At 42.1% G+C, this 24158-nt stretch overlaps 1 protein-coding gene across 3 annotated transcripts in view; it reads left to right on the forward strand.

Annotated features, from left to right (window-relative positions):
* The window catches only part of angel2 (angel homolog 2 (Drosophila)), a 67489-nt gene that overhangs the window by 31783 nt on the left and 11548 nt on the right, over positions 1 to 24158 (forward strand). For all 3 annotated transcript variants that reach the window (XM_072265152.1, XM_072265151.1, XM_072265154.1), the window contains 3 exons: positions 19243 to 19312; positions 21820 to 22238; positions 23521 to 23632. In XM_072265152.1, the coding sequence (XP_072121253.1) occupies positions 19243 to 19312; positions 21820 to 22238; positions 23521 to 23632 (601 nt within the window). The remainder of the gene's footprint in view (positions 1 to 19242; positions 19313 to 21819; positions 22239 to 23520; positions 23633 to 24158) is intronic.

A 24158-nucleotide genomic window follows, 5' to 3' on the forward strand; every position in this document is an offset into this window, starting at 1 on the left:
GTCTTCACAACACTGAAACCAATCATCATTCAGCTCAACTAGTATGCTTATGCTTTACATCAACCTTCTCAAACCTCATTTCATTAATCTTAATCGTACTACTTTATTCCTCATATGAACTGAAGTGCAATGGTAATAACTACTGCATCGTTGCATATTCTAACCACTCTAAGTAAAAAAAAAGTTTCTCCACAATTCTTTATTAGATATATTAGCAACTTGACCATGAGTAGAAGCTGCTTCTTTATGTTGTTAATTAAAAGATCCTTTAAGTCACCTGATCAGTCTTTCTGCATGCTTGTTTGCAAATTACAACATCTTAACTTCTTGTTATAAAATTATCCTTATTATTTTCCATTTGTTCTGCTGCCTCCAAATCTCCCAACAACAATAAATAAAGCTCACGTAAGAAAGATTCATGAAATTGCGGAATGCTATTTTACATCCAATTAAAAATTTTTTTTTTTTTTGTTGGGAGACTTTGTTAACCAGCTAAAATTACATTGTAATGCCTGAACCCTTTGCTCAAGATGAGCAGGATCAAGAGTTATTTCTTTTCATCTTAATTGGGGTCTATCATATATGCTTTAAAAAGATTTTGTCAACAAGTAGTCTTAACATCCTGAATCAATTTTTTTCCTCTGATCTTACTTCAGTGGTATCCTGCTGCCAAAATAGTTAGGAAAACAATTGTGGAAGTTGATGCAGGCTTTTTGTAATTACCTCACATAATTAGAGTCCTGCTGAAGGGTCTCAGCCGGAAAGATCGACTGTACCCTTTTCCACTGACGCTGCCTGGCCTGCTGAGCTCCTCCAGCATTTTGTGTGTGTTACTTGGATTTCCAGCATCTGCAGATTTTAACTTGTTTGTAATTGGGTAATCCATCACGTTTTCCTCTGCTTATCAACCTTTACTTTCATCTATTTCTGTGTCCTGACCCAAAGCTCTAGTTGAGAGCCTCCTGTGATGTGAAGCCTCTTATTCAGATAATATTTACCCATTTAGGGGATTTTTAGGTGATTGAAAAGTTGCTTTTACCCTGTATACCGTCAAGCTTATGGAGTGCTTATCCAGGCAAGTGGAGAGTATTTTATGCTTATTGACTTGTGCTGTGTTAATTATTCACACATTGCAGGATACCAAATAGAAACATAGAAAACCTACAGAACAATACAAGCCCTTCGACCCACATAGCTGTGCCGAACATGTCCTTACTTCAGAAATTACCTAGTGTTACCCATAGCGCTCTATTTTTCTGAGCTGCATGTACCTGTCCAGGAGTCTCTTAAAAGACCCTATTGTATCCACCTCCACCACAATTGCCAGCAGCCCATTCCATGCACTCACCACTCTCTGCGGGGGAAAAAAAAACTTACCCCTGACATCTCCTCTGTACCTACTTCCAAGCACCTTAAAACTGTGCCCTCTCGTGTTAGCCATTTCAGCCCTGGGAAAAAGCCTCTGCCTATTCACACGAGCAATGCCTCTCATCATCTTATACACCTCTATCAGGTCACCTCTCATCCTCCGTCACTCCACGGAGAAAAGACCAAGTTCACCCAACCTATTCTCATAAGGCATGCTCCCCAATCCAGGCAACATCCTTGTAAATCTCCTCTGCACCCTTTCTATGGCTTCCACATCCTTCCTATGGTAAGGCGACCAGAACTGAGCACAGTACTCCAAGCGGGGTCTGACCAGGATCCTATATAGCTGCAACATTACCTCTCGGCTCCTAAAATCATTCCCACAATTGATGAAGGCCAATGCACCATATGCTTTCTTAATCACAGAGTGATGTGCAGCAACTTTGAGTGTCCTGTGGACTCGGACCCCAAGATCCCTCTGATCCTCCACACTGCCAAGTGTCTTACCGTTAATACTATATTCTGCCATCATACTTGACCTACCAAAATGAACCACCTCACACTTATCTGGGTTGAAATCCATCTGCCACTTCTCAGCCCAGTTTTGTATCCTATCAATGTTCCGCTGTAACCCCTGACAGCCCTCCACACTATCCAGAACACCTCCAACCTTTGTGTCATCAGCAAATTTACTAGCCCATCCCTCCACTTCTTCATCTACGTCATTTATAAAAATCACGAAGAGTAGGGGTTCCAGAACAGATCCCTGTGGCACACCACTGGTCACTAGCCTCCATGTAGAATATGACCCATCTACAACCAGCAATGTCCCCTTGGATCCCATGCCACTTACTTTCTCAATAAGCCTTGCATGGGGTACCTTGTCAAATCGTCGTGGTTAGGTCGCATCTGGAATTTCCAGTTGGCAGGCGATTTCCCTCCACGCAGCTCTGTCCTGACACTTGTCCACAACATCCCTAGTCTTGTCCAGCTTGGTCCAATCCTTGATGTTATCCAGCCATGTTGTTCTTTGCCTTCTTCTTCCTTTCTTTCCCTCTACCTTTCCATAGAGCAAGTCTGACAAGATGTTATCTCTCCGCGTAACGTGTCCATAATAGGCAACTTTTAATTTCATAATCTTCTCCAGCAATATCTGTGGTCTGTCAACTTCAGACAAAACCCTCTCATTTGAAACTTTCTCTACCCAGCTGATCTTCAACATTCGTCGATAGCACCACATTTCAAAAGCATTAATTCATTTCATATCATCCTTCTTCAGGGTCCATGTTTCTGATTCGTACCTCAGTACTGGCCATATATAACACTTGAGGAAGCGGATTCTACTTTGGATGTCTACCTTCTGATTGCATAGTAGGTCTTTTAGCTTCATGAACTGGGAATTAGCCATACATATTCTCCTTCAGATTTCAACTTCACATCTCCCGTCATCTGTCAGACAACTGCCAAGATATTTAAATTTTCGCACCTGTTCAATATCTTGTCCATTCACTTGTAACGATACCATCATGAATGAGTCTTTTAGTGTTTGTTTTACTTACTACCATCGATTTTGTTTTCTTAGGGTTGATTTTAAGTCTGTAGTCAAGGCTTTTCTCATTCACTTTATTAAGCATAATTTGCAGTTCGCATTCGCTGTCAGCTAACAACGCGGTGTCGTCCGCATACCTGATGTTATCCACCTTCCGGCCTCTGATTGGAATACCTGTCTCCTGATGGTCACATACCCGAAAAATCCATTCTCTGTAGAGGTTGAACAAATCCGGCAATCCAGCAAAATCTTGCCTTACACCTTGTCAGATGTCTTGCTGAAATCCATATATACTGCATCTACTGCTCTACCTTCATCAATGTGTTTAGTCACATCCTCAAAAAATTCAATCAGGCTCGTAAGGCATGACCTGCCTTTGACAAAGCCATGCTGACTGTTCCTAATCATATTCTGCCTCTCCAAATGTTCATAAATCCTGCCTCTCAGGATCTTCTCCATCAACTTACCAATCACTGAAGTAAGACTCATTGGTCTATAATTTCCTGGGCTATCTCAACTCCCTTTCTTGAATAATGGAACAACATCTGCAACCCTCCAGTCTTTCAGAACCTCTCCCGTCCCTACTGCTGATGCAAGGATCATCTCCAGAGGCACAGCAGTCTCCTCCCTCGCCTCCCACAGTAGCTTGGGGTACATCTTGTCCGGTCCTGGTGACTTATCCAACTTGATGCTTTCCAAAAGCTCCAGCACATCCTCTTTCTTAATATATCTACTTGCCCAAGCTTTTCAGTCCACTGTAAGTCAATCCCTATAATCGCCAAGATCCTTTACCGTAGTGAATACTGAAGCAAAGTACTTATTAAGTACCTCTGCTTCGACCAACTCTTGTATGTGGCTAGTCTTACTGAATTTCTGATCAGTGTTGACTCCCAAGATGTTAATGTGGAGATTCAGCAATTGTAATGCCAGTGAATGTAAAATTTAAGAAGTAGGTTTTTTTTTAGAGGTTCAAGGACGGCTTCAATCCCATTGTTATCAGACTCCTGAATGGACCTCTTGTATGATAAGATAAACGCAGCCTCATAATCTATCTCATTATAATCTTCCATTTTATCCTTTTCCTGCGTGCAATTTTCTGGCACACAACTTTATTCTGCATTGTTATTGTCTTACCTTATTCAAGCTCAATCCACTGTGTAATGATTTGATCTATGTAAACAGTATGCAAGACAAGCTTTTCACTGTATCTTGGTACATGTGACAATAATAAACCCATAACAGTACCAGGACAAAAATCTTGTCTCCACGACTTTTAGAGAATCAAAAAAAAGTCTTCATTGCGTACCTTTGTTGGCTGTATTGCTATGAACTTGGTCTAGGAGAAATGATGTATATACCAAATACCAAAGCACAGTGAAAAACATGTCTCATGCAGGTTTGCTGGCTGTGTTGGGGAGGGTTTAAACTAATTTGGCAGGGGTATGGGAACCAGAGTGATAGGTCATCAGTTTACAAGTATATTGAGACTCTCAGGAAGGACAGGCAGATGACATGGCAAAACTGCAATGTAGCAAGGAGAAATAAAATTGAAAAGGGTGATAAATACAGGACTGAAGGTGTTGTACTTGAATCTTTTAGTATACAAAATAAGGTAAATGATCTTGGAGCACAATTAGAAATTAGCAGTTGTGGCGTTGTGAGTTTGACAGGGTCATGGCGGAAAGACGATTGAAACTGGGAGCTTAATGGCCAAGAATACACAATCTATTGAAAGGGCAGGCAGGAAGGCAGAGGAGGAGGAATGGCTCTTCTGGTTAAAAAATGAAATCAAATCTTCAGAAAGAGGTGACATAAGAACAGAAGATGTAGAATCATTGTGAGTAGAGTTCAGAAACTACAAGGGTAAGAAGACCTTGATGGGAGTTATTTACAGGCCTCCAAAATGTAGCCGGGATGTGGTGTACAAATTACGGTGGGAGGTAGAAAATGCATGTCAAAAAGGCTATGTTACATTAGTCATAGGGGATTTCAATATGCAGATAGATTGGGAAAATTAAGTTGTTGCTGGATCCCAGAGGGAATTTGTGGACTGTCTCCGATTTGGCTTTTTAGAGTAGTGTGGTTGAGCCCAATAGGGCAGCGGTCCCCAACCACCGGGCCGCAAAGCATGTGCTGCCGGGCCGCGAGGAAACGATATGATTTGGCGATGTGACTCAGCTGCACCTTTCCTCATTCCCTGTCACGGCCACTGTTGAGCCATTACGCATGTGAGGTCATTACCCGCGCGTCATCCACGTCGGCGCGGGACGGAGATCAACTCCTCGAGCTTGCAAATGACGGTGGGCTGAAAAGTATGTTTGACACAACATCTCTGCCGGCATTCTGGATGAAAGTCAAGGCTAAATATCCTGAGATAGCCATGAAACCACTGCAAGCGTTTCTTCCATTTCCAAAATTTTTCTGTGAAGTGGAGTTTTCTGCGATGACTGCAACGAAAACTAAATTGTGGAACAGACTGGACATGAGGAACCCCTTTCGAGTATTGCTGTCTCACATCACCCCTCGATAGGACCGTCTTGTTGCAGGAATACAAGCCCAGGGCTCCCACTGATTCAGCGATATTGGTGTGTTGCAATGATTTTATACGTTCATACGGGGAAAATATGTGCTGTGTGTTTAATATCCAAACGTTACTTAAAATATTATGATGCCTTTGTCTTATTTATATAACCATATAACAATTACAGCACGGAAACAGGCCATCACGGCATCCGTGCCAAACGCTACTCTCAGCTAGTCCCACCGACCTGCACTCAGCCCATAACCCTCTATTCCTTTCCTGTCCATATACCTATCGAATTTTTCTTTAAGTGATAATATCAAAACTGCCTCTACTACTTCTACTGGAAGTTCGTTCAACACTTACTTCAAGCTCCCCTGTCCTCCCGATAATTGACCTATCATTATATTCATGCGAGGAAAATATGCGCTGTGTGTTTAATATTAAATTCGTTAGATAAACCCTTTTAGAAACGAAATTGAGTGTATTAGCCACTTTTCCCTGATATTCCAGTCATGATTAACATCACCACCACCTTCCCCCCCCCCCCCCCAAACAGAATTGCCAAAAACGATTTGCAGGGGAAACAATCGGCAGGTATACGCATGCGCACTGGTGCCCATGCAAGGCTTCATGGTCATTGTAGTCTTTCTCTGGGTAAACACAATGTGTTTGCCTGCTACTCTTGTCCATTGGCAACCCGCCCCCCCCCCGCCCCGTCGGCCGGTCCGCAGTACGAAAAAGGTTGGGGACCCCTGCACTAGGGGATCAGCGGTTCTGGATTTGGTGTTGTGTAATCAACTGGATATGACTAGGGACCTTAAGATAATGGAACCCATAGGTAACTGATCATAATATGATAGAATCACCTTGCAATTTGAGAGGGTGGAGCTAAAATCAGATGTACCAGTACTACAGTGCAGTAAAGGGAATTACAAAGGCATGAAAGAGGACTTGGCCAAAATTGATTGTAAGGGGACACCAGCAGGAATGATGGCAGAGCAGCAATGGCTGGAGTTTCTGGGAGCAATTCAGAAGGCACAGGATAGATACAACTCGAAGAAGAGGAAGTTTTCTGAAGGCAGGATGACACAACCATGGCAACTGAATTAAGTATTTCTCATCTGTCTTTACTATGGATGACACTAGTATTCTGCTGGAAGTTTGAGAGTGTCAAGGGGTAGAACTGAGTGCAGTTGTTATTACTAGGGAGAAGGTGCTTGGGAAACAGGTCTGAAGGTAGATTAATCACATGGACCTGATGCATTACACCCTAGGGTTCTAAAAGAGGTAACTGAAGAGGTAGCTTTAATACTGATCTTTCAAGAATGAATTGATTCTGGCATGGTTCCAGAGGAGTGGAAAATTACAATGTTACTCCACTCTCCAAGAAGGCGGAGAGGCAGAAGAAAGAAAGTTATAGGCCAGTTAGCCTGGCCTCAGTGGTTGGGAAGATGTTGGAGTCGATTGTTAAGGATGTGGTTTCAGGGTGCTTGAAGGCACATGACAAAATAGGCCTTAGTCAGCATGGTTTCCTCAAGGGAAAATCTTACCTGACAAATCTGTTGGAATTCTTTGAAGAAATAACAAGCAGGATAGTCAAAGAAGAATCGGAGCATGTTGTGTTCTTGGATTTTCAGAACAAGGTGCTGCACGTGAGGCCCTGGGCAAAGAGTGGGAATAAATGGAGCCTTTTCTGATTGGCTGCCAGTGACTAGTGGTGTTCCACAGGGGTCTATATTGAGACCACTTCTTTTTACATTATATGTCAATGATCTGGATGATGAAATTGGTGGCTTTGTGGCCGAGATTGCGAACTATACAAAGATAGGTGGAGGGGCATATAGTGTTCAGGAAGCAGAGGGACTACAAAAGGACTTGGACAGATTAGGAAAATGCATAAAAAGATGGCAGATGGAATACAGGGTCGTGCACTTTGGTAGAAGGAATAAAAGCATAAAAATAAAATAAAACTACTTTCTAAGCAGGGAGAAAATTCAAAAATCCATGGTGCAAAACGATTTGCGAGTGTTTGTGCAGAATTTCCTGAAGGTTAATTTGGAGATCGATCAGTGTTAAGGAAGGCAAATGTAATGTTAGCATTCATTTCAAGAGGACTGGAATATAAAAGCACGGATGTAATGTTGTGGCTGTATAAGCCACTGGTGAGGCCTCACTTGGAGTACTGTAAGCGGTTTTGGGCTTCTTATTTAAGAAAGGATGTGCTGCCATTGGAGAGGGTTCAGAGGAGGTTCACAAGAATGATTCCAGGAATTCAACTTGCTTGACCTCAGCACCATTGATAAAATAGCAACATGCACACTACCCCCTTTCTAAAGTCAATGGCTATTGTTTTGCTGAATGTTGAGGGGAGGGTTGTTGTCATGACACCATGTCACTAGCCTCTTCAACTGCAGATTTTTATAGATATAAAATTCTCCTGTTAGTAAAGAATATTAATTCCTTTTGCAAGGGATTTCAGTACATTTTGAAATGAATGAATACATTGTACTAATTAATTGAAAAAAGGAAATGCCAGAGTTGGAAATGAATTCTATAATTTTAGTATTGAAGACTAAAGACATCTGACAGGATAGCTTCAAGGAGTATGTGGAGATCCCACAGCTCTGTCATGTTACCAATATTTTTGGGTGATCGTGATTTTCACGATCGTGACATCTGAACAGACACCAAAATGTTAGTGTACAAAGCAGTGGTAATCCCAACGCTCCTGTATGCATCAGAAACCTGGACAACATACCGGTGACATCTGAAGGCACTTGAAAAGTTCCATCAACGCTGTCTTCGAAACATCTTAATTATCAGCTGGGAAGATAGAAGAACAAACGTCAGTGTGCTAAATGAAGCAAAAACAAAGAAGGCAAACGTAAAAGAGGCGGACAACAGAAGAGATTCAAAGACGTCTTAAAAGCCAACATGAAGAAATGTAACATTGACATCAACAATTGGGAAACCAATGCCAAGGACAGGAAACTCTGGCAAACCATCAACCAAGAAGGAACAGCAACTTTCGAAGCCAACAGATACGCAGAATTAGAAAAAAAGAGAAGAAAATGGAAAGAGAGGCAGCAACAACCAAAGCCCAACCTGCCATCTGAAACTACCTGTCCCGAATGCGGGAGAACTTTCAAAGCCAAGATTGGACTCATAAGCCACTGGAGAGCCCGTAAGTAGATCAACAGAACAAAGACCATCATCCTCGACCTCGAGGGATAGCCACAACGACGACAATTTTTAGGTATCAAATTCAAAGGCATCAGGGCAAAAAAGGATCTTGCTATAGAAATCCACGGACATAAAGAAAAATAAATCACAATACAGCCATGTTTCAGAGGACTCTTCTGTATTGTGATATGGGATGCTTGGAGAAGCTCCACGACTCCCAACTATTCACAAGGTGCAGGCTAGAAGCACTGAGCTTGCTGTTGACGCAGTTCTAAATGGAATGTGAGTTGTGAGGATGATGGAAGGGGTCTTTAAGAGTCTATAGAGAAGCAAACTGATATGGTAGATGGAGTAAAAAAGTAGAAAGGTGTAAGATTATCCTTATCAGTTTTTTTTGAAAAAGAGTATTTTTACTTATAACTGGTAAGAAATATGCTTCCTTTGATGTTCAAAGGGAACTCTATGTTCTTATACATGTCATTGAAAGCTAACATTCAGGTCCATTATTCAATGTATATAGGCCTTTATTGCAGGAGGCTTTGATTGCAAAAATAAACATGTCCTTTTAGTTACTCTAGGTAGATATGAGACCACAACTGACTTACACTATTGTGTGTACTGTATACCTTAATTCTTTATTCTGCCTACAAATGGAGTGCAGCCTAGGTTCATTAGACTGAGGTTTTGAGTCTATTACTTAAGAGATTGAATAGGGTAAGCTGCTATTTTAGAGGTTAGAAGCATCAGAGATGACTTCATTGAAACATTTTAAGAGATTTTTTTTACTGTGAATATAATGAACCTTTGGAACTCTGGCCCAGAGGAACGTGGAGGCTCAATCATTGAAACGGAGATTAGTACATTTCTAGATATTAATTGCTAGAGGTGTGGAGATCGAGTAGGAGAATTTTGCTGAGGTAGAAGATTGTGATTTTGTCGATGTGGAGCAGGCATGCGGAACTGGCCCATTTTTTCCATCTATTTTCTTAATTCAAATTTATTTGGTCAAGGTTTCTTCCATTCTACCGAACTTGTGCCTTTCCTAATTAAGTCATTACTTGTGATAGGACCTCCTTTCCCATAGCTATTTTAAACCTATTTTGACAGTTGTTTCCCCAATAAAACTTGTTCATTTGAGCCTGGCTCTTTTCCCAGAACCAAATTCAGTAAAGCTATGTCCTTGTCGTGCCAGTAATGTACAGACCCAAGATCATACTTCAGAAAATTCTCTCCATATTCGCCCTTCATGCTATTGCAATCTCAGCTGAGATTTGAATAGTTTAAATCTCCAACTATCACTAACTCTTGCACATCTCTAAATTCCCTGCAAGCCTGCTCCTACACTCCTTCCTAATAGTTGGTAGCCCATCGAATAACCTTTGGTGATGTCAAACCTCAAACATTTCTTAACTCTATGCTGCTTTTGTTCTTGGTTGTTTCAGAATATTTTCTCTGTAGCACTGCAGTATTCTCATAATCAAACTGTCAGTTCTCCTTTTACCCTTCCCCAACTTTCCTAAACAATTAGTATTCAGGAATCTTCCTGTCCTTTTATTTAAGTCACTCTCTGTTGCTGCCATAAGTCAACCTCAAGTGGCTAATTATGTCATAAACTCTCCAACCTTGTTTAATGTGCTCTTTAAGTAGACAGTGACTGGACATGAACACATACTTAGACCTTTAACTCTTCCTATCTGAAAACGTTCTATTTCATGTTCTGATGGTCATTGTCTCTCCTAATCTCATGCATTCTTTTCTCGCATTCAGTGCTACCTTGTCAAATTAGTTCAAACCATTGTGGTTCCCTATTTCCCTAACCAACCCCCAAACATGGCACTAGTTAACCACCTTGCGTTGAGGTGCAGTCCATCCAGTTGCCATCTCCCCTGGAACTGGTCCCAATGTCCCAAAAATAGAACTTAAAACACCCCCCTCTGTGCTGCCTCTTCAACATGATGTTCTTCTCACTGGTACTTATTTGGCCACCCATGGTTGGGTGAACACCACAGGAGAAACCACTCCCCCATCAGCACTCAGAAGGGAATACTGATCAGAGCACTGTTCCTGAAAAACCTATATTCTCTTTTTTTATTGCATGGCAGTCACCTATTCTTTGCTCACACTATCTTAATTGGTGGGGTGATCACCTCCTGAAGTCAGTTCTCCACAAAGTACTCAGTCCTTTGGACAAAACATAGTGATGCCAGCTGTTGTTCAAGCTACAAAGCCAGATTTCAGCCTCCTCCACTTGCAAATATTTTTTGCACATGTTGTTATCCAGAATATCGAAAGTGTTCTGGAGTTCCTACATAGCACAACATGTACATTCCACTGGTCCAAGATACCCTGGTTTATCTTGTTAAATTAACTCAACTGATAAATAAAGAATATGTTAAAATCCTATTGATATTAAATTGTTTACTGGAGCAGCAAACAATACTGGAAAAAGTGAGTAGGTCAGGCAAAATCTATGGAGTGAAATCATCGTTTTGGGCTGAGACACTTTATCGGGATTCATTTGTTCCAAAATAAAGGGTGTTGACCGGAAACAACCCTAGATGCTGCCTGACCCACTGACTTCTAGCATCTTGTTTATTGTTCCAGATACCAGCATCTGCGGTCTCTGGTGTCCCTCTTAAAATTGCTTATGTTTTATTTGCTCTGAATTTTTTTAAATTCCTTGACTCTTTGTTCCAATTGAGTGTTTAACACAACGGAGCTCCATCTCCTGCACTCATTTACTCACCGGAACTCTGTCTCCTATGTTCCTTTTACTCACTAAGATATCGGAGTTCTTTTTAAACCCCATTAACATTCTACCCCACACATAATTAGGACTAAGTAATTGACTTTTAAGCAATTAAAGAATGTGTTGCAAAGTTACTTCCATATTGCTTTTATAGTAAGTTTCTGGATTTTAACAGAATGACAATGAAGATTTTATCAGTTGCTGATGATGTGTAACTTGGAGGTGGTGGCCTTCCTGTTAACTGTATCTCTCTGTGTGGCAGGGGTCACAAGTAAGGGATTTTGTTGATGAATCTTTGGCAACTTGCCACAGAGTATCTTGTAGTAGGTATCTTGCAGCATTGTTGCACTGGTGTGTATGAGTGCTTTATCCTGGACACTTTCAAACCATTTTTAACTATTATGTTTCAAGCAAATGAAGAAATATTCAATCAAGCAACACACATCAAAGTTGCTGGTGAACGCAGCAGGCCAGGCAGCATCTCTAGTAGAGGCACAGTCGACGTTTCGGGCCGAGACCCTTCGTCAGGACTAACTGAAGAAAGAGCTAGTAAGAGATTTGAAAGTGGGAGGGGGAGATCCAAAATGATAGGAGAAGACAGGAGGGGGAGGGATGGAGCCAAGAGCTGGACAGGTGATTGGGAAAAGGGATATGAAAAGATCATGGGACAGGAGGCCTTGGGAGAAAGAAAGGGGGGGGGGAGCCCAGAGGATGGGCAAGGGGTATAGTGAGAGGGACAGAGGGAGAAAAAGGAGAGAGAGAAAAAGAATGTGTATACATCTTTCCCTCCCCCCGTCTCTCTGCTTTCCGCAGGGATCGCTCCGTACACGATTCCCTTGTCCATTCGTCCCCCCCATCCCTCCCCACCGATCTCCCTCCTGGCACTTATCCTTGTAAGCGGAACAAGTGCTACACATGCCCTTACACTTCCTCCCTTACCACCATTCAGGGCCCCAGACAGTCCTTCCAAGTGAGGCGACACTTCACCTGTGAGTCGGCTGGAGTGATATACTGTGTCCAGTGCTCCCGAAGCAGACTGGGAGATCACTTCACTGAACACCTATGCTCTGTCCGCCAGAGAAAGCAGGATCTCCCAGTGGCCACACATTTTAATTCCACGTCCCATTCCCATTCTGATATGTCTATCCACGGCCTCCTCTACCTAAAGGTACTCCTCATGGCATGTGCCTCAAATAGCCTCTGACAACCAAGTCCAACTTCTGGCCTTCCTGTGTGGCTTAGCCTCTAAGCCCGGCGGAACTGCTTCTACTGACAGGAAAAGGGGCAAAGGTAGGTCCTGGTGCCAAGCTGTATCTGCCCTTGCCCTTCCCTTGGACAACATCGGTGTCATGGAGAGGGGAGACTTGCAGCATGGGCAACTGCTGGTCTTCAATACAACCTTGCCCAGGCCTGCGCCCTGGACAGAACGCTCCAGCGTCGCCTCACCACGACAGCACAACTGAAGCAGGACTTTCCAGGCGCAGATCCATGGTCTAGCAAGACTAACGGATGCCACCACCATGGCAAATGACCTTCAGTGGAAGAAAATGAGCTTGTCTAAAAATGCTGGAATAGATTATTTTCTAAATGATTTAAAGCTGGAAGAGTGGTGGTCCAAAATAATTGATTGGAACAGAAATAAGCAAAAGCCTTCAGGGAATGTTGCTGTTTATTTCTCATCATGTTGAGGACAGATAGACAAAGCAACATACACAAAATGCTGGAGGAATTTGGGACATCAGGCAGCATCTATGAAAATGGAAAAAAGTTGACGTTTCAGGCCGAGACTTTTGTTTGGTACTGAGAAGGAAGGGGGTAGATGCCAGAATAAAAAAGTGGAGAAGGAGGCTAGCTGAAAGGTGATATGTGAAGCCAGGTAGGTGGGAAAGTCAAAGGTTAGAGAAGAAGAAATCTGACAGGAGAAGACAGGGGACCATAGGAGAAAGGGAAGGGAGAGGGTGGGAACCCAAGGGGAAGAGATAGGCAGGTGTGAACAGGTAAAAGGTCATAGTGGGGAATAGAGGAAGGGGAGGGAGTTTGTTTACTGGAAGGGGAAATCGATGTTCATGCCATCAGGTTGAATATACAAAACAGGTTAGAGCATGTCAGGAATGATGAGAGTTGAAGTTGGCAAGACACCTTAGAATGATATATTGGATGGTTATTGAAGGCAACTTACTATGCGTCAAAAATAATTAGATTCTAGAATTAAAATCCAGCAAAAAAATATTAATTGCTCTTTTATGGTTGGTTGCCAAAATTTTATCATAGAATTTAAAGGTTATGAAGCAATTTTGGTGGTGAAAAAAAAAGCAGCAAACGTTGAATGCTGTAACAGGCTCAGAGGGGGCATAGCCTATTCTGGTTTCCTATCTGTTTAGAAGTCTTTGGAGGATATTTATCGTGTTGGGGTGGGGCCACTCAACTACTGCAGTGTTTAATGGCTTGCTTAATGCTCGGCTGCTCATTGAGATGCACAGTTTTGGTAAAAAAGGAAACTTGCCTGTTCCATGTAGCAGTCTTTTTTGTATCTAAAGTGAGAGATCTGATTGACCAGAGTTAACGCTGGGTGCGGGAAGAAATCTAGGGTATGCAGCCTCACTTAAATGTTGATAAGATGAACTTCTACCTTGTACTTCTCTTGTTGGCCTGCCATCCTGCGTGTCTTTTGTTCAAGCAGTTTAGCTTTAAAACATTTGACTTTGCACTTCCTATAACCCAGGCATAATCATTTTCAAGGATTAAGAATTCTCTTATTGTTTCTGCTAGATGCATTTGGACAAGAACATTTTGTCTCATGAGAAGATCTGAATTGGCCATTAATCTGCTTATTGCTTAATTCTGTGCATGCAACTCTGTAAGCGGTTTAGCTCATAGTTGTAGACCACTACAGCCCATTTAGCCTGTGCTGAATTATCAATCTGCCTAGATTTTTTAGCCTACACCCAGACCATAGCCCTCCATATCCTCCCCCCATTCATGTACCTATTCAAATGTCTCTTAAATGTTGAAATCGTACCCAAATCCACCTCTTCTGCTGGCAACCTAAAGCCCTAAGCTATTTTGCTAGGTCCTGATGAAGGGCCTGAGCCCAAAATGTGACTGTTTTCTCTTTTCTGTGGATGCTGCCTGGCCTGCTGAGTTCCTCCAGCATTTTGTGTGTGTAACTTCTGCGTTCCGCTCCTTCCTCATTCTCACCACCCTCTTCAGTGAAGAAGTTCTCCCTCACGCTTTCCTTAAAAAGTTCACCTTTCACCCTTAACCACGATCTTTAGTTCTAGTCTCAGCCAACCTCAGCGGAAAAAACCTGCTTGCATTTACCCTATCTATACCTCTCAATTTCTTTTATCTCAATCAAATCTCCCCTCATTCTCCTATGTTGTAGGGAATAAATTCCTAACCTATTCAGTCTTTATGTGTAACCTAGATCCTCAGATCCTAGCAACATCCTTGTAAATTTTCTCTGCACTCTTTCAATCTTGTTGATTTCTTCCCTGTAGGTAGGTAACCAGAACTGCACACAATTCTCCAAATTGGGCTTCACCAACATCTTATACAACTTTAATATAGCATCCGTACTCCTTTTCTAAATATTCTGAATTATGAAGGCCAATGTGCCAAAAGCTGTCTTTACAAGACGGTCTACTTGTGATGCTACTTTCAAGGAGTTCTGGATCTTTACTCCCAGATCGCCTGTTCTACTGCATTCCTCAGTGCCCTACCATTCACTCTGTAAGACCTCCTCTGTTTTGTCCTCCCTGTGTGCAACACCTCACACTTATCTGCAGTAAATACCATCTGTTGTTTTTCCAGCTGGTCCAGGTCCCTTGCAAGCTTTGATAGCCTTTCTTGTTGTCTACTAAACCCTCAATCTTGGTATCATCCATAGATTTTCTGATCCAATTTACTACAGTATCATTCAGATTGTTGATGTAAAAATGACAAACAGCAACAGACCCAGTACCAATTCCTGTGGCACATCACTTGTCACAGGTCTCCAGTCAGAGAGGCAGCCATCTACTATCACTCTCTGACTTTTTCCCAGAAAGCCAATATCTGATCCAGTTTATTACCTCATCCTGAATACAAGTGAATAAACCTTCTTGATCAACTTCCCATGTGGGACCTTGTCAAAGGCCTTGCTAAAGACCATGTAGACAACATCCACTGCCTTACCTTCATTAGCTTTCCTAGACACGACCTACCATGCAAAAGCCATGTGGCTATCCCTAATCACCCCCCATCTATCCAAATACTTGTATATCAGCTCACTCGTCTGAGTGCTACTGGTATCATGTAACCCAGTACTACCTGTCGCATGGTCGGGTGGTCGGCGACTAAACCAGTTCCCCCACCAGGCTTGCGTGGTGAGGAGGGTGGTTAGACACCCTGCAGGACGAAAAACAAGACCTGTCAAAGGACAGATAAACCCTCTCGTAGAGTCAACGGCCATCTAGCAAACACGTGCCGTGAAGCGTGGAAAGGGCATCCCTTGCTTCAAAGCTTGGTCTGGCCATTCACTGCAACAGAACTTACCCCAGCTGTCTTGGACCCCACCATGCCGCTGAATCGGGAGGGGATGTTGAGAGGGTGGGTCTAGACCTGTGTAATCCCCTACTCACCTGAAATCCATTCACGCACACACTGACTGAAAGGAACCATCATCATCCTATGGGATGGATAGCCAGAGAGAGAAAGGTATCTGGTCTCTTAGAATACCTTTCAATAATTTACCCACTACTGATGACAGGCTGACTGGCCAATAATTTCCCACCTTATTTTTTAGATCCTTTCTTAAAACAATGGAACAACATTAGCTATCCTCTAATCCTCTGGCACATCACCCATGGCTAAAGACATTTTAAGTACCTCTGCTAAGGCCTCTGCAATTACTGTACTGGCCTCCCACAAGGTCTGAGGGAACACCTTGTCAGGCCCTGGGGACTTATTCACCCTAATTTGCCTCAAGACAGCAAACGCCTCCTCTGTAATCTGTATATGGACCATGATCTCACAACTGTTTTGCCTCACTGCTATGGACTTTGTGTCTGTCATGTCTGAAGTAACAGAACCCCCGAACATAGAGCTACCAGTATTGCCCCTCCTGAACTGTCTCACTAATGGTTAAAATATCATAATTCCATGCCCTAAACTCATCCTCTTTTTGTACAATATTCCTTGCATTGAAATATACACAGCTCAGAACATCATGTTCAACCTTTCAATTTCTGACTTTATATAGGCTTAACAACATCTTTCCCCACAACCACTCCACTATCTGCTCTGGCACTCTGGTTCTCATCCTCCTGCAACTCTAGTTTAAACCACCACTGTGCAACACTAGCAAACCTTCCCTCTAGGATATTAGTGTCCCCTCTAGATCAGATACAAGCTGTCCCACGTGTACAGGTCCCATCTTCCCTGGAAGGCAGCCCAATGATCCAAAAATCTGAAGTCCTCCTTCCTGCACCATCTCCTTAGCTATGTGTTAAACTGTATCATCGTATTATTTCTGGCTTCACTGGTACCTGGCATGGATAGCAATCCTGAGATCACAACCCTGGAGGTCCTGTCCTTTAACTTAGCACCAAACTCCCTGAACTCACTTTGCAAGACCTCATCAAAAACATTCCTTCTAATTTTGTTTACGACTGCACAGTACAATCATTGCTCTGAGCAGGAAACTTTTACATGCCCTGAAAACTGCGCAGCGCTTTAAAAAAATAACGTAAAAGAAAATTTTAGCTGTGCTGCAACAAAAGCTATGTACACAGGAGCATTTCAGTTACTGTGCAGCCGTGCACCCACTCAACTTAGAAGGAACAGTGCTCATCACCCTTCCTAACCAGGTCATTGAGACTAATGTGGACAATGACCTCTGACTGCTGACCCTCCCATTTAAAAATGCAGTGGGCTTGATCCAAAATGTCCTTCACCCTAGCACCTGGGAGGCAACAAACCATCCGGAAATCTTGTTCTCATCCACAGAACCTCCTTTCTGTCCTCCAAACCATTGAATCCCCTATCACGAAAGCTCGCCTCTACTCCCCTGCCCTTTCCCTTCTGAGTCACAGAGCCAGACTCAGTGCCAGAGATTTGACTGCTGTGGCTTTCCTCTCCTATGTCATACACCCACCCAACAGTAAGCAAAGGGGTATACCTGTTATTGAGGGGAATGGCCACAGATGTACCCTGCACTGGCTGCCTATCCCCTTTCTGCCTCCTGACGGTCTGTATGATGCACATTAGATGTACCTACTTCCCTGTTGGCATCTGTCCGTCAATCCTTCAGCCACCTGAATGATCCAGAGTTCTTCCAGCTCCAGCTCCAGTTCCTTAACACAGTCTGTTACAAGCTGCAGCTGGATACACTTCTTGCAGGAGTAGTCGTCAGGAACACTGGAGGTGTCCCTGCCTTCCCACATCTTGCAAGAGGAGCATTCCACTATCCTGCCTAGCATCCCCACTGCTCTAACTGTGCAATGAGGAAGGAAGAAAGGGAGGGAGGGAGGATTTACCTACAGCCTCCGTCTCTGTGAGCCAAAGCTTGAACTTCCGGCTTTAACGCTGACCCACTCGCACAATGGCTGCTTCACTTGAAGTCCTAACTTCTTTTGTATTGGACCTTGCCGAGTGCCTAATTAAGCACTGCAGTGTCTCCTGGTGACGTGCGGTGTGCAGGATGTCCCAACTGTGCCTGCTCGCTTCTTTTGAAATCTCTCTCTTGCTGCACACACTCCAGTGTCTGCTAGTTATGTGTGGCGTTCATGTTCAAAGTCGTTCATTAGTTACAAAGTGTTTTTTTGATTAAACTTTGACTTATAGGACCATCCGTAACAATTACATTTAATTGAATTTAGAAAACAAAGTTTTTTTTTCTTTGCTAGAATGTATGAAAAAGTAATTAGCAGGGAAGTTGGATCAATGTCTAATTAATGACTAATGTCAATATAAATGACAGTATTCCTGTAACTCAATGCACCAATATCTCTCACTGCATCCACCTACCTGCTGATATACAAATGCACATATAAGTACTTACAAGCACTGGTGTATGGGAGTATTTTCATAGGGAGAGAAAAGTACAAGAGTGAGTTTAAATTCAATTCAAAACTAATGTACAGACACCAAGCTTAATAAGACACTACGGAAGGGGTCCAATGGTGACATTACTCATTTCCAGAAATAAATAATCAGAAGTTGAATTTACCTAATAGCTTTTATTCTGAAAAACTTTTAAAGGATGAAAACCATTTAGTACTGTATTGAAGAAAGTCTATAGCAGGTGTGAAATTTGTTTTTTGTGTTGAATAATTGAAGTTATTTCTGCACTATACAAATATAGTGTAATATATTTAACACAGTAAATGCTGCAGTGCTTTACAGTACCAGTGACCCAGGTTCAATTCCCACTGCTGTCTGTAAGGATTCTGTATGTTCAGCCCGTGACCATGTGGTTTCCTTTGGGGTTCCGGCTTCCTCACACGATCTAAAGGTGTACTGGTCGGTAGGTCAACTGGTCATTGTAAATCATCCTGTGATTAGGCTAGGGTTAAATCGGGTTGCTGGGCAGCGCAGATCAAAGGGCCAGAGGGGCCTATTCCACGCTGTATCTCAGTTACTCATTCAATAAATAGGAACGATTGTGAATAATTATAGAAAAGTTTGCTGTGCATTTTAAGGAGCTGCTGCTGTTACAGCTTTGCTGTAGCTTCAGGGGCAATAGTAATGTTCCTTTTAAGATGAAGCAAAATTACTTCTGTGTGTACCAATTTTAAATTATACAGGGTAAGAATGTTTGACAGATTGCTAATTGCCATCTTCTTGTGAGTGAAATCATTGTAGCTTGCATTCATTGAACTTTTCTAGATCATGTGTTTACAAGAAGTGCAGAACAACCACTATGGAATGCAGCTGAAGCCAATATTGGAATCATTGGGTGAGTGGGGTTGTATGTTAGTATTTCTTTGCCCTTAACTCGGGGTTAATTTTTTTTGCCATAATTCTATATTTATTGCTAAATTTTGGACTTTTCAGATTTTTTAAATGTTACTTGATTGAAGAAGATTAACAGTTTCCCATGATCCTTTCAACAGGATTATCTTAAAGATTCAAAGTACATTTATTATCAAAGTATGTATGCAGTATACATCCAAGATTCATCTTCCCACGGATAGCCAAGTAACAAAGATTGTGGGACACATTTAAAAAAGAACAAATCGCACAAAAATGAGCAAATATCACACAGAATATTAAACATCAATTGGCAGAGTCCTTGAAGCAGTTGGGGAATGTTGAGTTTAGCTCAGTTCAGTTCAATTTAGCATTGTCATTCGTTGACTGCAGGGTTCAGAGACAGTACTCCCCAATCAAGATCACACAAAATAGCAATATAAAAAGGAAACACATGTAATTTGAACTGCAGGGTCCACTAAAAATTAGTCTAATCATCAAACTGCACCTATCAAACCTTGCCCAAGACCCAAAAGTCTGGCACCTTCCTCCAGCAGCGAGAGGGAGGGAGAAACCGGTCAAATGCAGGCAAAGATACAGGCGGGGAGAGGGTGTGTTCTTTGAGTTGGCCTGCCTTGTGGGGGGGGTGCGGTGTTACTGTGGGACATACAGGGTTGTATGCAAACTCAAATAAGACATACCTTCCCTGCTTTGTGTAAGTTTTTGGTGATCTTTTTTATCTGGGTACATGGGAGACCCCAGTCTGGATTGAATTAACAGGGAATGTGTCGTCCTATTCTCAATACTCTAATTTTATAAATTCAGTCAGTATTTTTAGGCCTAGTTCTTAGGCTTCATTTAGACCATGCATTGGGGTTAGGATGTAATTATGCAGGGAAAAATTTTCCTCTTGTGATTCTTGATATCGTTACTAGAGAATGAGTGTCACTCAACCCTGCCACCTTGTACTGGTGCACACCTTTGTTAACTTGGTCCAAAACTACTTGCATTTATTGGGATCTTTCTCCTTCTTACATCTATCTTCAGATTTAGGAATGTGAATATGCTAAGGCCTTGTGGGGTTATGGGGTGATTGCTTATGGTTTGTGTTTGGGAGTGGATTGTGGGGGATGTGGGTCAGTTAGAAGGGTGTGGAGGTTAGGGGTATGGTTGGGGGATTGAGGTGAGGACCTGGCAGGGCTAGGGTTTGTGTGGGTGTGGGCACAGAGGGGGATGTAGAGGTCACTGATGGGGTTGGGATGGAGGTGAGGGGGGTGTGGAGGTTACGATTAGAGGTAGAGTTGGGAGTGGAGATGAAGATGGGGTCTGGCAAGGGAGAGGGGGGCCTGGCCAAGGTTTGTGGGGTTCTGGAGGTGAGAGGGGTGCAGGTGACACAAAGCTGGGTGGCAGTGTGAAATGTGCGGAGGATGTTGAGATAATGCAGGATGACTTGGACAGGTTGGGTGAGTGGGCAGATGCAGTTTAATGTGGATAAGTGTGAAGTTAGCCACCTTGGTGGTGAGAACAGGAAGGCAGATTACTATTTGAATGGTGTCAAGTTAGGAAAAGGGGAAGTACAATGAGATCTAGGTGTCCTTGTTCATCAGTCACTGCAAGTAAGCATGCAGGTACAGCAGGCGGTGAAGAAAGCTAATGGCATGTTGGTCATCTTAACAAGGGGAGTTGAGTAAAGGAGCAAAGAGGTCCTTCTGCAGTTGTACAGGGCCCTGGTAAGACCACACCTGGAGTATTGTGTACAGTTTTGGTCTCCAAATTTGAGGAAGGACATTCTTGCTATTGAGGGAGTGCAGCGGAGGTTCACGAGGTTAATTCCTGGGATGGCGGGACTGTCATGTGTTGAAAGATTGGTGCGACTGGGCTTGTATACACTGGAATTTAGAAGGGTGAGAGGGGATCTGATTGAAACATATAACATTATTAAGGGATTGGACACGGTAGAGGCAGGAAACATGTTCCTGATGTTGGGGGAGTCCAGAACCAGAGGCCACAATTTGAGAATAAGGGGTAGACCATTTAGAACGGAGTTGAGGAAGAACTTTTTCACCCAGAGAGTGGTGGATTTGTGGAATGCTCTGCCTCAGGAGGCAGTGGAGGCCAATTCTCTGGATGCTTTCAAGAAAGAGTTAGATAGAGCTCTTAATGATAGCGGAGTCAAGGGATATGGGGAGAAGGCAGGAACGGGGTACTGATTGTGGATGATCGGCCATGATCACAGTGAATGGCGGTGCTGGCTGCAAGGGCTGAATGGCCTACTCCTGCGCCTATTGTCTATTGAAAGTTAGGGGTTGGTTTGTTTTAAGAACTTATTCTCACGAACTCTGCTTATTGTCAGTTAAATATATTAAGTTGGGCTTATTTTGTGAGCTAATTAGTTTTATATTTTCACTTTACAATTCAGAGCTACATTCCAACAAGTTTTCCCAGCTATGCCAATTGTAATGAAAATACTATGTTTTTATATTTGTTTTACAGGTTATCATTGTGAATACAAAATGCGGACAGGAAACAAGAGAGATGGGTGTGCTATTTGTTTTAAACGCTCAAAGTTTTCACTCATCTCTGCTAGCCCAGTCGAGTTTTATCGTCCTATGATCCAAATATTAGACAGGGACAATGTTGGACTTGTGGTATTACTACAACCAGCTGTTTCTCAATCTGCTGCTTGTGTGTGTGTGGCAAATACTCATCTCTTGTATAATCCACGTCGAGGGGACATCAAGCTGGCTCAGCTCGCAATACTGCTGGCTGAAATTAACAAACTGGCCTCTGATGGGAAAGGTGGTCACTGGCCAATTGTTCTGTGTGGAGACTTCAACTCTGTCCCTGACTCTCCATTGTACAACTTCATTCGGCATGGGAAACTTATTTATGATGGACTTCCAATAGGAAAGGTACAAAAATCTAATGTTGCATTCAGATTCGATTAATAACAGCTCACAGTTCTTGAAGATTTCCTCCAAAGGAAAATGTGACATTGGAAATGATAAAAACAACTTTCAGATTTCAATTTTTTTAAAACTTGTTTTCAACTGTCATAAGAAACTGCAGTCAATAGTTTATTGGAGCAGCAAGCACTTCTTCAGATGCCAAAGTTGGAAGCACAAGTTACTGATACCCAATTAAATTGGAAGCAAAGAATTGTAACTTTTGCTTTGTAGTTCTTTTTATCCATGTTGATTAACATAAGAGAATTCACTTAAATGGCCAGTGAGACTGCCAATAATAGTCAGTTAAAATGAAAACAGAATCTGTAAGTACATACCTTGTCAGTTTTTATAAGCTTAAGAGTCACTTTTGCTTGTTATTAAGGAAGTCACATGGCTTGTTTCATTCACAAACAAGAGAAAATCTGCAGATGTTGGAAATCCAAGCAACAGACACAGCATCTGGAGGAACTCACCAGTCCAGGCAGCATTTATGGAAAAGAGTACAATCAACGTTTCAGGCCTAAACCCTTCATCAGGACTTATTGGCCTGCTCATTGAGATCCTGCTGAGTTCATCCAGCATTTTGTGTCATTTTAATTTTTGCCAATGTGTTTGCTCAGTAAAGCCATAGGTTTTATAAAAGAAGATTGAATTAATAATCTCTTGCTTTTTTTCTGACTCCCTGGTGAAGTTTGGAGAATTGCCTGAACATTACTCTTGGTTCTCTTAAAGCCCATTGTTCTGGAAAAAAATTGAGATTGAATGCTCATAATTAAACTTACTAAATTATAAATATTCTTTCTGGTGACATTTGCTGTTACCGTAATAGTTCTTGTACAAATGTAATTCGGAGTTTTATTCTATCTGAACTCGAACAGACCGATATTTAGTTAATCTAGCCTGATATGTTTTTGAACCACTAATATATATTTGTTTTTTTACAATATGATTCACCTGACATGCCTCTTCCAAAACACTGTACAAATTCCCTATTAGACCTATTATTATCTGTATGAGTTTCAAGATTACCATGTAGCAAAATAGTTTTCTTTGTACACATTAGTCTACAAACAAATGCCGCTAACCCTGTCTTTCACATTTTAACCAGTATTTTTTTTCTGATGCTGTGATAATTAAATCGCAGCTCTGCAGTCTGGCTCCTTTGTAGTTTGTAATTGATTTTTGTAATTTCTCTTAAAGGCAGGTGTGATGTGGTTCTTTTTATAACTTCTTATCATTCACATAGGTGTCAGGTCAGGAGCAGAGTCACAGGGGCCAGAGAGCCATGACAAAACCACTTTGGCCGCCAAGTCTTGGAATTTCATCAGAGTGTCAATATGAAACAATGAAAGATACAGGTATGATTTCTCTTTGTTTTTGTAGTCAAAAGACCACTTGAAATATTTTAATAAGACCAGACAATGCCTAGTTTTGCTGAGCTGCCTATGTTCATGTTTCACATTGATGTTTTTAACAAAGTTCTCTAGCCACCGGCCTTAAAAACTGTGATCTCTTATGAAATTTTGAAAAGTAGTGAAGACTGTAAAGGATATGTTTTTAATTGTAAGTGTTGCTTCTTCTAGATGTTTTGTCATAGTTAATATTAAACTAAAGCTATTGCTTGTCATTACAATTTTAATCAGCAATGATTAGTGGGGTACTGCAAGGCTCAGTGCTGGGACCCCAGTTGCTTACAATATATATATAAATGACTCAGACGAGGGAATTAAATGCAGCATCTCCAAGTTTGCAGATGACACGAAGCTGGGCGGCAGTGTTAGCTGTGAGGAGGATGCTAAGAGGGTGCAGGGTGACTTGGATAGGTTAGGTGAGTGGGCAAATTCATGGCAGATGCAATTTAATGTGGATGAATGTGAGGCTATC

Source organism: Mobula birostris, chromosome 8, assembly GCF_030028105.1.
Source record: "Mobula birostris isolate sMobBir1 chromosome 8, sMobBir1.hap1, whole genome shotgun sequence".
Classification (NCBI taxonomy): Eukaryota; Metazoa; Chordata; class Chondrichthyes; order Myliobatiformes; family Myliobatidae; genus Mobula; species Mobula birostris.